At 28.4% G+C, this 15149-nt stretch overlaps 1 protein-coding gene across 2 annotated transcripts; it reads right to left on the bottom strand.

Moving 5' to 3' along the window:
* Positions 1–1055: 1055 nt before the first annotated feature.
* On the bottom strand, positions 1056–10740 carry LOC103857848 (MLO-like protein 12). Of its 2 annotated transcripts, XM_009135094.3 has the most exons (15): positions 7674–10736; positions 7411–7468; positions 7037–7281; positions 6817–6933; positions 6670–6730; positions 6195–6283; positions 6020–6094; positions 5849–5943; positions 5681–5730; positions 5545–5585; positions 5253–5426; positions 5125–5160; positions 4958–5025; positions 4790–4850; positions 1056–4512 (listed from the first exon to the last, which is right to left on the bottom strand). In XM_009135094.3, exons 1-15 carry the CDS (start codon positions 7788–7790, stop codon positions 3991–3993), a joined length of 1809 nt encoding a protein of 602 aa, XP_009133342.1. In that variant the 5' UTR covers positions 7791–10736; the 3' UTR covers positions 1056–3990. The 2 variants fall into 2 exon arrangements, with proteins under 2 accessions (XP_009133342.1, XP_009133344.1); XM_009135096.3 differs by lacking the exon at positions 7411–7468 and having other exon boundaries at positions 7674–10740.
* Positions 10741–15149: the final 4409 nt, after the last annotated feature.

The raw sequence follows: 15149 nt of genomic DNA on the forward strand, positions 1-15149 counted from the left end.
TATATATATATAATATAATTATAATAAATATGTATTAATAATTTAATTGCCTTAAATAGCCGGGATAATTTTAAGTTTACCACAAATTTGATATCCCTTTTCAAGATAATTTTTAAAAGATAATCATTTCCATAAACAAATTTTCATAAAAATAAAAATGACCAAATTATGTTTATTAAAGGATAAATGACAGTTATACATTTTCCTAGATATATACTATCTTTGTTCCTTAAAAATAGTTTTTCTACTTTTTTTTAAACATATTAAGAAAATACATTAAATCACTTGATCTTTAAAAATGGGTATTAAGAAAAAGATGCATCATTGTTTTTGCAATTTTCACTTTCCAATAACTTTTAACGAATAGTAATTCAATAAACTCAAAATTTTTTTTTTGAATATCACAATTTCTGCATAGGAAATATAAAACATCAATATTTGTGAAACAATTTTTTTTAAAACATCTATCTAGTAGAACAGATGGTGTATAAAATAAATAAATTTTTAAATAATAAAAAAATTCATTTTTTCAAAAAAAATTTCAAAAAAAATTTAGGAAGCAATTTTTCTTTCGGTGATTTAGGAATAAATTTTTTGAATGTATATGATATCTTCATGAATTTGAGTTATATGCAAATTTAGAAACACATTAAGTATAAAGGCAATTCTCATCAATATCACTTTTTGTGTTTTTTTAACCAAAGGGGCACACAAGAATGAAAATGACTAAAAGAAGTTTCATTAAAATGGTAAAATACTCTTGTACCATTACTCTATGGATGTATAAATATAAATAAATAAATAATAAAAATACTCTGTTTTCTTTTTTTTTTTTCAAAAATACCTTTTCAATTGAAAACTTTGTTTTTCATTATTTTTAATTCTCTTTTTATTTTATGTTTTGAAATCCAAAGTTTCTTTTTGAAACTATTTTTAAAATTATTTTAAATTTAAATATAAATTTTAAATATAAATTATTATTTTTAAATCTTAAACCCCACACACAAACTCCACTCTTCAAATCTAAATCTAAAGTTATGTATTTATTTTTTTACCTCTTTAATAAATATTTTGCGACTCTTATGCTTTGTATATGTGATAAAATATTTTTTTTTTATCCTAACATATTTCTAAGTATAATATATTTTAAAATGTAAGAGACTATTGATAAATATGTATAATATCTTCATAAATTTTAGGAATGCATTTCTAAATATATGTTTTGAAAGATATTGATGAATATATATTTATGAATACCTTAATGAATTTAAATTATACTAGAGATTGATCCGCGCATCCGTGTGGATATTGGTTCTTACATTTTTATATATTGATATTTTTTTTTCATAATTAATGTTATATATTCTAGATGCATCGTGATAAAACTAATTTTATTCAAAAGACATGGACCGAATCAAGTAATATAATTATTTTTTGTACAAATATCTGAACATGTTTCAGATACATTTATTATTTAGATATTTATAGGTTTCTATACATCAGAACCGAACTCATTCAGATCCAGAAGGATCCAACTTAAAACCCACACATAAACTTATATTATTCAAGCATGCCTACTTTCAAAAAAAAATTATACCTGAAAAGAACAACTCGAATCTAAATGGATAGCCAATATTCATGCCAAACTGATTTTATAATCTATTTACGAATACCTTAATGAATTTAAATTATATATATAAAGTAAGATATTCTCAAATATGCATAATATCTTCATAAAGTTATATGAAAACTTTTTGGAATTTGATATCTTAATTATATAAATATATTCTACATATTTTATGTATATAAATAAAATTCAGGAGGATGTCATATATATTTATGAAAAAAATATTAAATATACATACAAGTTACATTCAAAAATTCTAATCACACGTTTATAAATGAATTCATGAATTGTTTTTACAAATTGAGGAAGATATCCTACATATTTATGAATGTATACTTAGATTTTTTTTTTAAAATGCTTCCAAAAAATAATTTTGTTTTTTTTGAAATATTTTAAATATTTTGAGTTTATTATTTCATTTTTAATTTTATTTATTTATATATTAATAAATAATTAATTAAATTTATAAATGAAAGTATAATGGGGTGAGTTCTACTTTTATCTCATTTTTGAACTATTTTTCATGTTTACCTTCAATAGATGGACGTTTTTACAAATTTCTAAAGTATGAAATTTTCATTAACGAGGCAAAAGACTCTTGTACCCTCACTTTATAGATTTATAAATATAAATAATTCTTTAAAAGAATAATAGTAATTTTTTATAGTTTCGAATTTTACGTTTTTAAATTCAAATTTTTATATAATTTGAATTATTTTTTTAAATTTTAAGTACTTATTTTTTAAAATCTAAACCCGAACCTCCAAAACATCACCGCACAAATCTAAATCTTAAGTCTATATTAGTTAACCTTAAGAGTATAAATATCTATTTACCTCTTTAAATTTTGTGATTGGTTAAGTAAAACTTTGAAAATTTGTAGTTCCTTAATATAAGCAATCAAAAGAGTTAAAATCGGTATAACAACCGGTGCTTGATCATTGTTTAAACAAAAACAAACAACCAAACAAACAAGAGACTTATGCAACTTTATACGAGAAGAAAAAGAAAACTGTATAACTTAGTAAAATTTAGTGCAAGGGAACTCAGCTTCATCACCATCAGGCGAAATTTCACAATTCATCTAATGAGAACTCATTTTCACAAAGAATGGCTTTTCCATGCTTCGTATCCAGCATCATCCTACGAGTTGTTAATGACCTAGATATGTGACAAAGGCTGTGGATTAAAACTTTGCTAAAGAATGACAAATGTATAGAAAAATAAAAGCAAAGGAACTTAATTATCTTCAATGAGGTGACACTGTCTCTGGGACGAGCCCTCTCTGTTTCTTATCCAGCGTCATCTTACGAGTTGTCAATGTGACAAAAGTTGTGGATTAAAACTTTTCTGCAGTTTGACAAATTTTAACATTTGCGTTTGTCAAACTTTGAAAAACTTAGCAAATCACATTATAAGAATAAATAATAGGATCAAATAATAGCCGCAAATAAACATATTATATATATCCAATTTAATAACCGGATATGGCAGTCTAGCGTCATCTTACGAGCTGTTAATGTGACAAAAGATGTGGAGTAAATTTTTATCGAAGTTTGACAAAGTTTAACATTTGCCTTTATCAAACTTTGAAAAACTTAGCAATCCGCATATAGATCCATATTATAGTTTTTTTACACTGATTAAAAAAACATTTTCCAATACATTATTGTTCTTAATTAACTATTTCCAATAACTTTTAATTAATAAGATTTTATTAAACACAATTGTATTTTTTAAAAAATACAATTTTTCATTAATTAATGTATTGAAAATATAAAAAATGTATTTTTTTGAAACAATTTTTTTTTCTAAAAAATGGACAAACAAACATATTATATAAATCCGATTTAATAACCGGATACCGCAATATTTTAATGTTAAAAGAAAACATAAACTTTTAAAAAATTTGATTAGGTAGGGAAAGGAAGAGAGGCCAGTCAAGGCTTAGTTGTATAGGACTGCTCAAGCTTGTCCCAGTCAGTGTAAGGGACTTTGATAGTGTTTAACTTACAAAGCATCATTTTCGAGACATCAATCCTTTTGGTCCACTTCAAGAGCACTTGTCCACAATTTGGTGCTGTGCCCCAGTCTAAAATGTAATAGAAGATCCATCGAGATCAATTTACCTTAGAAGAAGAATTGACTGAGCCCAGAACCCAAAACGTACAGGTTTGAAGGCTAAGAACATAACAAAAGCAAAGACTAAACTTGTAGGGTTCAAAATGTCTTTCAAAATGATTTGATGTTATAGAAATTTTTGATTTGTGTGCTGACAGCTAAATATAAAACAAGAAAGTGTTCATTTCAATGTTTATATCTTTTACAAAGAATGAACAAACAGGTAAAGTATAGAACTCATATCACTTCTTGAAAGTAAACTCCGAAAAATCAACCTTGACATGCTCAGTAATCTCTCTCTCTTCTATAATAGGACTAGCTACGTCAGCATGGGGATGATGACTATTGCTGTTATCAGAATCTGTGATCCCACGGTGACTAGAGATATTCTGAGATTCAGGATCAAAGAATTGCTGATGTCCATGGCCGTGGCCGCCAAAATCAGAGAATCTAGGAGGAGAAGGAGAGGCAGTAGAGCTTGTTTGATCAAGGCCGTGGTTTTGATAGTTTCCGCCAAAATCAGAGTATCTAGGAGGAGAAGGAGAGGCTGTGAAGCTGGTTTGTTGGTCAAGGCTGCGGTTACGATAGTTGTGGAGGAGATGCACCGGTGACATGCCATGTGTTGGTGTGGTGGGGCGACTTGAGTGAGGTGTGTTTGACCCTGAGTGTCCATGTTTGGTCTGTTTCTTGGCCGTGTGGTGCCATTTTTTCAATGCATTGGCTACCTTGTCGTTAAATATGGTCGGCCTCATTGAAGTTCCCATCTGCAGTTACGGTTTACTGTTAGAGAATCATCCTACATAGACTACTTGAGACATAAGAATGAACTATATATGTATCAATCTAGTGCATTACAGTTGGTTTTTAAGCTTGAAAAATGTCTAAACATTGTTGACATGATACCAAAACAAATCCAAATTATGTATATTTTCGAGGCTAGAGTTTTATCGACTCACTACTAAAATGAAAATTAATCATATGATATTTATATTGTACATGATTGTATCAAACATACAAATTTAGCAATTTTAGATTATATACCTGAGTCACAAGAGCATACAGAGGTAGAGTGATGTAGCTGCATAGAACTTGTATCAATACCCTGTCATATACAACAAGAACAAGTTTTGAGTAAAGAGATACGACACATACTTAATATATAACTTCTTGAGGATGACAAAAAAAAAACTTCTTGAGGAGTTAACAAACCCCATGGTGATCCTGATTGCTATATCTTCTGTTTTGTGGTGGAAGCAGTTCTTGAGTGTGAACTCGTACTGCAAAATCAATACCAAAACCATAACCAGTTAAATTATTGAAAACACCATTTTAAATGATTTTTTTTTTGTTTTCAGAAGAGATGGGTTGTTCCTCACAGTGCTCCAAACGAAGAAAGCCAGTTGAAATGCATTCTGTAAGAAAAATACATAAAAATATACTTTTTAGAAAACCATAATTCAAAAATACACAAAAACATATATATGATTAATTAAATTAGTTATACCGTGAAAAGAACCAAGTGAATGAGGAAGAGAATGAAACGAGGACGACCAAACCAAAAGAGATCATCACCCGGTTCAACCACAGGAGCTCCTTTAACCACATCTCCTTTATCTTGAATCCTCAATCCTAATTTCGATATTATCACTTGAAGTTTTGCTCCTACTATTAATATCACCTTAAATTCATTAAACAAACCAACCATATAGTTAATATCATTAATCATATATGTTTCCATCACAACTTCATAACAAGACCAATTGAAAGTTTGAAGTATTGTGTCTGTAATTACTTACAACCAAAGGGAGGAAAGGTAGCCAAAAATAGGAACCCCATCCTATTATAATTTGAAAAGCAAACAGAAGTTTATGTCATTACTTAAATGACATTTGCTTAACTACTTAAATGAAATTATAAAGAATTAGGACCAACCATGTGTATTAGTCAATATGAACAAGACAGCAATGCACCATATCACTGGGCTGCAGTTCCATTCACACATAATAACTTATTTAATAAGAAATTTATAATATATCATGGAAAATTAGATAATTGAAAGAAAATATCAATGAGTTTGATTGACATAAAGAAGGGGCCAACCTTATACCGACAACAACTTTGAAATCTTCTTCCAAAGATCTTTGAATGTATTTTTGAAAATCAAAACGAGCTCCACTTCCTGCTGGCAAATGCGCCTGCACCCATTCAACAAGTTTCAAAATTAAAAATTCGATTCCATAGATAAATAAATATATAGTAAAAGTAACTTACCATTATGAAGCCATGTCTTAGAGTAAGATAATCCACTTTAGTCACTGATCCAAAGAACTGTCTAAAGAAACATGTCTGCATGCCCACAATTTATCCATTACTTTTTTGTAATTAAAACCAAATTACAGGAATACATGAAGGAAAATTTAAGGAGAATATATAAATGAAAACTTACAATCCAGAGGGTAGAGGAAGACTTGCTCCATACATTCAAATGTCTACGTCCAAATGATGTATCTCTTGCAAATCTGAACCTCTCTGGATCTACAATATTTAAAACAATCATTGAATTTAAATGAATTAAATAAGAGGACAGAACACATATAAATATAATTACTTGAAAAGTGATGGTACTTTCCTGTGTTAAATTGTTCATTTATATGTCAAACAAAAAGCCTGTTGTCATTGAATATTCTACTCATAAGTCTGATTATATAATTCAATAAAAAAAAATACGAACGTGAGAGATATGGATGAATAAACAAATCAGAGTGATAAGTGATCACGATGTTTTAACGTTTTGCCAAAGTTAAACACCGACGAAAATATTTAATCCGAAAAATACTCGTTTTTGTTTTTGCTTTCTTTGATTACTGCCAAAAGAAGTTTATGGCGGTGAGAAAATAGCTAATTAATATGTTTGTGCATACCATTGGCATATTGGTACTCAATTGTTTTGGTCTCTCTCTCCCATGATTTCCATTTCTTCATCTGCATATTTACATCACAAGATTAAAGACATACATAATTACATATGTACATGCACGTGTGAAAAAGGTACGAAAAATATCATGTACCTTGGTTTTTCCCAAAGCATAGGTTATAATGCAGTAGAGAATATGAAAAACAGCGAGCACGAAGATGAATATATGCAATTGGTGGATACCATATGCAGATACTAATGCTACTTTCCCCTGCAAATAGTAATTCACAACTAAAATAAATAAAAACACTAACAGTATTTTCAAGCATAAAGAAAGAAAAAGATCAAAGTAATAATTAAAATATAAAACATGCCTTTTCTGCGCATTTGTCATAACCCTTGGTGGCTAAACTTCGACGAGGACTATAAAAGTCGTTGGAGTCATAGTCTTCAAGAATTTTGCGACCATCATCGATATAATCTTTACCATACTTAGTGCTCTCTTGGTGGCTACTACAAGGATGCCAAGTCGCAGCAATTTTTTCTGGGATGCAAATTTGGGAGACTGGTGTTTGCAATACAACAAGTAGAAGCGATATGAATCCCAGTAGCATCAATTCTATTTTCACCAGAAACCAAGAAGAAAAAACAAAAGTTAGTTTGTAAACTCAAATAGAAACTTGATCAGATTGTGATACAAAATGACATCCAAATTTATGATAAAATCTTTATAGAATAGTAAACTTGCCTGCTTTAACCTTTTCAAGAGCTTCATATAAAGCCTTTTTGTGCTTCTTTTTAAACCACTACACATATTAAGATTTTTTTTTTAAAAAAAAGAAACGTCCATATTTGGATTTTCAAGTAAATAAAAAAGACAGATGATGTAATAAGTTTTGAAGGCTATATATAATGAAACTATCACTTGGAGAAGAGCAAAAAAAAAAGGAGATAAATGAATACTTTGGATAATATAAAGATGGAAACATATAGGAAAATATATATACGTACGTGACCAATAAAGTGCAAGAAATATTCGATCATGATAGAGATGAAAAGAAGAACGAAGCAAACAACAGCAACAGCCCATGTTGGTGTCTCCTCTAATGATCTCTCTTTTATTGCCATTACTTTCACAACTCAAAACTTTTAACTTCCGATATGTAGATCAGCTTTTGAAGCTTCACAAGTTTTATCTATAAGGAGAAAATGAGAAAAAAAGTTATATGGCTTTTGTTCCTGTTATGTCCATATATATATATGGACACATGTTAAACTAAAACAAAATACATATATACATACATTCGATGCTATTTCTTTATAAAAAGAATATAAGAAAGACAAGCACGTGAATGCCGCAATTATATATTATTTTTAATTATTAAAAACTAAGGAAACGAAGACTTTTGACTTATTCAAAGAGGACTTGAGATGAAGATGTTTTACAAGTAGTGCTGGGAAGCGGAGTAAATCCGCTCACTTGTTCTATCCTACTGTGCATTAGTAGTTTTTATCAAAAAAAAAAAATGTATAATTTGTAAAAAAATTAGTACACTTACATCCGTTTGTTGAATTTGTAAATAATCCGCGAGATCTGCATATCATAATTATTTAAAAAAATATTTTAACAAAAATATTTTTATTAAAATATTTTAAATACTATAAAATAAGGGGAAATACCTATTTAAAAATATATAAAATTTTAGATAATATATCTATCTATATATAATATAGTATTTATATAAAAATTGATAAATAATAAAAATATTTTCATTTTTATAAAGATTTTGGATTAATTGATAATTATATATATATCTTATAAAATATATTAATTGGTATGTGGCACGTTTCAAAAATATGCATCTGTCTCGTCAGCGGCCGAGCCTGAGAATTTTGATTAAAATTTTCAGCACTATTTAGGAGACTGGTATCGCCGTGTGAACGACCACTTCTAAACTCATACATTAACACGACTTTCAATTATAAAAATCAAATAAAATGTGCAGTCGTTGTGAAAGAGACAGAAAGTTTGTTGTGAGACTACATTCATCATGATTTTTTTTTTTTTAACACTAAAGATGATTATATTAACATCAACACCAAGTTACAGACCGGCGATTACATGCAATCCCGGTATACAAGTCCGGCGGATTAGACTTACATCCCCGGAAACAGAAACCCACATGAGGGACACAATATTAAACATCAAACCAGACCGAGAGATAACTACAGCACAAGCTAACATCTAGAAACATCAAAAACAATAAAAAACAGATCCAGAAGGCAGATAGAACCGATTGCATGTAGACTTGAGAACCTTGGAGAGACAGAACGATGGAGACAAACTTAATCAAACCATCGAGTCTAGAAACCTCCTATAGTGAATGGCCCAAACAATTTATAAACCAAAGCAGCAAGATCCGGGAGATCAAAGGAACAATTTATTTTCTTGTCTACAAACCGGAGACGGCGAAGTCGTAGAGAAGACGACAGGGAACGCCAACTTGAAGCTTAACGAAAGAACAGATCTCGATCAGATCTAAAGGTTAATGACAAGGAGCGAATGCATTCATCATGATTATATATATGAATTTTACAAAGAAATTTGGCAGTTATTAAGAATGACAATGTTATATAAAAACCCTTTAACAAAAAACAATGTTTATATAACCAACAAAAAAAATCTTTCAGAATCTTTTCAGTTTTAGCAAGGAAAAAAGGAAAAAAAAAGATATTTCAAAAGAGAAATAAATCAAGGTGGTGTAGTCCAATGATACTGTTCGATTGGTAGATAACTCGTCATCCTGTAAATCAAAGCTAGGAAACAAAATCGTACCACCTACGAGAGACATCTCGTTTGTCAATAAGAAAAAGTGGCCAACCATTAACGGGAGTAAAATTTGAAGTGGTCATGAGTTAATTATCCCTTCTACTTAAATATGCTTTATAAAAGCCAGTAAATTGCTTAATTCTTGTTTACCGTAAGATAATTACGTGATATTTATAACGGCTTACCCAAATAGTGTTATTGACAAAATGAGTTACGTTTTCAAAAGAAAAATGAGTTACTTAACGTGAAAAATATTTTTGTTTGAGATTTAGATGATTAATGTTTCAAGGGTGCCATGCCAAGGATTCAAACCTCGGAAGTACCCTTTTGGCATGCTTATTTAAAACTTCTGATAATTCTAAAGGTCGGTTCTAAGCCAAAGCTCATGACATATGTGTATGGCCGGCTCTAAAAATTTTAAAGCAATAGATAATTTTAAAAATGTTTTGATAGTTTTCTTAAAACAAATTTTGGGGGTTATGTAAATTATTTGTAAAATTTAAAGGGCCATAAGCGATGTTTAACTTTGACTGTGTTCATGTCTTATGTAGATTATACTGTTCACATGGATAAAGTTGCAGACGGTAGAACTTCGTTCGTAAGAGTATATCTTATGAGAGTATGTAGAAGGCTATTGTATCTCACATTTAAAATAAATACAAAAATTAAAAAAAAAATCGGAAAGAGAGTAGTCATGAGGTTTTCATATGAGAACTCATGAGAAACCAGCTAGAAGTACTAAAACCACATGTCCATTTATTATCTATTTATTGATGGTTTAAATTCTTTCAGAAATTTAAATTTTTATTATATACTATTTTGCTGAAATACTTGTTTTGAGATAACAATAATGTTGCTCTAAGAAGGTAAACAGTTCTGTACATGATGTTCAGAAGGGGAATATAAGTAATATTTTTTTCTAAAAAATGCTTTCGTACATATGATGATGTTTTAAAACAGTAGATCTTCATTTGATCAAGAGGCAACTTCCCAAATGAATTTGTTTATATAACCCAACTTGGCCATTATAATTAATTACTCACTAAACCTTTAATACTATTTTGGATGATTAATACCCAATATGTGAAATTGTTTTATATTTTCTCCCTCGATAATTATTTCTTGAGGTTAAATATTTAGAGCTTGATTGGTTTTCCCGCTACCACCCGCAAACGCAGCTTTTGCGATTGGTAGCGGTTGACAGCGTTTTGAAACAATCATACAAACCGCTACAAATCGCTTCAAACCGCTCCGAACCTCTTAAAATCAAAAGCTGGTTCCAGCTAGCGTTTGCGGTTGCGGGCGGTTGCGGGAGGATAATTTTTTTTTCTTTTTTTTAAAAAAACCATATAAATACAAAAATAAAAATAAAATTTTTAAAATGGAATTATAAAAATACTAAAATATATCTGTTATATTTTAATTAATATTATAAAATTTTAAAATAAAAATATTTTCTATAATTTAAAAAATTTAAAACTATAACTTTGAAAATATAATTTACATATTTATTATAATATTATGATTTTGATATTTTTATAATTATAAAATATAAATATTGTTAATTTATTATTTAACCGCTGTAGTATTTGGTAGTTAACCAGTCATAAGTATCCCGCAAACGCACCAATTTCTAACCGCAGAACCAGTCGTACAAATCTCTTAAAACCGCTAGAAATCGTAACCACCCACATCCGCAAACGCCCGCAGCCGCAACCGCAACCGCTGCGTTTGAACCAGTCAGACCCTTAGTCAAAACTATAACTGGAAGTACTTGAATTGTTTTTTTTTTGAGAAAGGTCTTTAAATCGTGAATTGTTAAACTTAAACGAAACTGAAACTTCAAGTACTTTCGTTTGACTAAAGCAAAAGGGTCTGCCTTTCTTGATTAATTACATAAAATGATCAATTCGTTGTGCAAGGATTTTATACAAACGTAACTAAATAACGAGAAGGCACTCAGTAAGACCATCTCCAAGGGCACTCTATTTTTTCCTCTATAATTTACACAAAAATAGAGTAACTCTATTATAGTGTAACTTTTACTCCAATGGTGTTACTCTATAATAGAATTACTCTATTATAGAGTGAAATATAGAGGAATGTCACTTTTTCACTCCAAATATAGAGTAAAATATGACATTCCTCTATATTTCACTCTATAATAGAGTAACTCTATTATAGAGTAACACCATTGGAGCAAAAGTTACACTATAATAGAGTTACTCTATTTTTGTGTAAATTATAGAGGAAAAAATAGAGTTACATTGGAGATGCTCTAACGGTATTTAAAGTAAACATTATAGTGATTAAAATATATTTTTCTTACTTCTAATCTCGATGACATGCCATACTAATACGATGTTATAATATGACGTCAAATAATAAAATGTATATAGTCAATATGATAAGAGGTAGGCATTCAGATTTTGTATATGGGTCTATTTTAGTTTTGGATATTCAGATTTATAGATTTAAATTTCATTTAAGTATTTATAAATTTTAGTTTTGGTTCGGTTCAGATTTTTTTGCATGTATGATTCAGTTCACACGCTATTTAAATTATGTTACAAACTAAAAACAAATCCAAATATACTTTAAGATATTCAAAATACAAAAAGAAATGGGTTGATAAACCACGTCAAATTAAACTAATTCATAATTAAATTTAAATTAAAAATTTAAAACTAGAAATTTTGGTCGGCTCGTTTCAAATAAATTACAGAAATAAAAATAAAAGATATTAATTAGAATATAAATTTGAGTTTGCATACTTTTACAAATAAAAAATAATTTACTTTAAAAACAAAAACAAAAACAAAAGAAAAGAACTGATGGCGGCACCTCGAAAATTGTAGAGTAACTACGGTAGTTAGTATAATCCATAATATATTTTTTACAAATTTGGACCATAGGCAGTTTATTGTTAAATAAAGTGAATTAATTACAGCTAAAAATAAAATATCGAATAACAAATCGAGGTGCGGTCTGCACGCCTATGTGTATATCTTTTGTTATTTAGCTATATCCTATTCAAAATTTTAGTCAATCTTTTTCGTACGCAAATAATACTTTTATTATTTAAGGTTTAAATCTGACGGTCAACCTAAATTTAATGAATAGCATAAAAATTGAGATCTATGCTATCAATTTTCAAAATTTGCAATATAGTCTTTGCAAGAGACTTGTCATGAGTTTGATGCTATCAATTTTCAAAAAGGTATTTTTAAAATTTTCTCATCAGTAAAGGGAATATTAATTAAGAAAACGCCTTCATCTTATTTTCTTTAAAAATTTCTACAAACTCTAAAACCCATAATCAATTATTTTACTTTACACTTTCCATATTTTTGTTATTTAGTCTACTTATTCAGAGTTGGCCCACTTGAGAAAAAAAAACCCGGCTTTGGGCAGCTTTTTTTACAAAACATTATAAGCATATAGAAAATTAATATAAACTTAGATTTTACAGGTAAGAAAATAAAATAAGATAAAAAATGAAAACATGGTTTTCTATAAGAAATCAATTACGAAACATGGAAACAATTGTTAGTTGCTAAAAAATTTGGATAAATAAAAAGATTTTCCCTACACATTTTAGATGAGAAAAATATATTTGTTATGTGATTCTCTCACACTTAACTATAATAACTTTTTATTTTATTTTAGATGTATGGTCATAATTTAAAAAACTTATCGCTTGGAGCAGCCGTAAGTGTTGGCAAAGCTCAGTTAAAATATGATAGATTAATCCAATAATCATTGGAGTCTAGCATGAAAATCTAAACTGATATCTCTTAGAGCTTTTTTGTCGAATAACACCAAATCAATGGAAATGTAAGAGGCATGCATTGAAAATTTTGGGACAAATTTTGCATTGACAAAGATGAAGAAGATTTGGGTTTAAATATTTTTCGGATTTCAATACGGCTCTGTTAAGAAAACAATTATGGCGCTTGATTGAAAAACCTAATTCATTATTTTTTTCGTGTCTTCAAAGGACGGTATTTGTATCTTCTCTCCTTTTTTTTAATTTTATCTTTTAAAGAAATTAAATAATCACACTAACTATATAATAAATAATCGAATTTTTCTCGTATATTATATTTTAAATTTTTAAAACGACCATAAATTACTAAAAATGTCTAAAGTCCCACATTAAAATTTTTGTGATCAGTGGTTTAATATGCTTTTCTTATAACAAGATACAAATGATTATAATATGAATATGAAGTGTCATTTGATAGGTATTCATATTAAATATCTATTTTAACATCGTTTAAATTAAACTATATACCATATAAAAATATATAAATATCACACTGAAATGTTTTTTATATTAATTTAAAAATTTGCTTTGAAAAAATATTGAGGCCTTAATATCTTAATTTTCAAAATTTGCATTGAAAAAATCTCACATTGAAATTTTGTGATTAATGGTTTAATTTTTTTTGTAACAGAAAATATAAAAATGTTAATAAAATCATATGGGTAGAAAACCTTAATAATAAATATTTGTTTCTATAAATTTATATTGAATCATGATTTGTTTCTATAAATTTATTCACAGCTTGTTTTAGGTAACTGAGTCACATCAGTTCTTGATTTAGGTATTATTGTACAATTTTAAGAGCTAGAGAGTCTCCATTTGATCTCTCTCTTTGGCCTACTATTAGAAAAAGTCAAATCTAAAAAAAGAAAGAAATCAACTCTAGTTTTTTTTTTTTTGAAAAATAAATCAACTTTAGTTTCTACATCATTTTCACTGCAGAATCAAATTAGCCTTTACTTCCTAAATATTTGCCTTATGGGTTTTAATCAATATATTAGGATGTCTTAAACTCTTCTTACAAAAAATAAATAAATTATGATATCTTATATATATATATATATACTTGATATGAAATAAATGCATGGGCAAATCTCCAAAATAGCATATTTCTAAGTTTGTATCACAAAAATAGCATTCAAAAACTAAAATGACCAAAATAGCATTTTATCTTTTGAAAAATTTAAATTTTTTTATTTTTCAAAATTTGAAATCTTATCCCCAAAACCTCACTTTTCAACTCTAAACCCTAAAACCTAAACTCTAAACCCTAAACCCTAAATTCTTAACCCTAAACCAACCCCTTGAATGCTATTTTTGTGACTTTTGGCCTTGAGTGCTAGTTTGGGAACAAAAATTTGATTTAGTGATATTTTGGTCTTTTTCTCTAAATGCATTGTATATGTAAATACATATACATATATAATAGATATTTTATAAAATACTTTACTCCGCGCACGACACGGATCGTTGATTATATTAAAACTAAAAAACCTAGTAGAATTAACAATTTCATTTAGAGGTAAACTTGGCGAGAAGGAGAATAACGAAAAGAATACAACAAAATATGTGTTAGAAATGTGGAAGGACCCGTTGAAAAATTTCACTGTTGAAATGCCAACTTGAACTTCACTCTTCAATATTTCTCTAAGTTAAAAATGGACCGTTTCATCAGACAATACACTTGATCAATTGAATTATTTGTATTTTACATATCGATGGTTGGAGTCAACTAAATTCATCGTTGACATTCATTGAATTGTATGGATCTAAGTTCTTAAGTTTCATGATCGTTTGTTTTGCCATTTCTTGTATCTTTCTTTCATAT

The sequence above is a fragment of the Brassica rapa genome, chromosome A03 (genome assembly GCF_000309985.2).
Source record: "Brassica rapa cultivar Chiifu-401-42 chromosome A03, CAAS_Brap_v3.01, whole genome shotgun sequence".
Classification (NCBI taxonomy): Eukaryota; Viridiplantae; Streptophyta; class Magnoliopsida; order Brassicales; family Brassicaceae; genus Brassica; species Brassica rapa.

Bases quoted from the DNA above. Each gene is read 5' to 3' on its own strand.
- LOC103857848 (XM_009135094.3), bottom strand. From the start codon at position 7,790: ATGGCAATAAAAGAGAGATCATTAGAGGAGACACCAACATGGGCTGTT. The intron at 6,095-6,194 runs GTAAGTTTTCAT...GTGGGCATGCAG, and splicing joins CTTCCTCTACCCTCTGGATT to ACATGTTTCTTTAGACAGTT. The intron at 5,427-5,544 runs GTAAGTAATTAC...AATGAATTTAAG, and splicing joins TACCTTTCCTCCCTTTGGTT to GTGATATTAATAGTAGGAGC.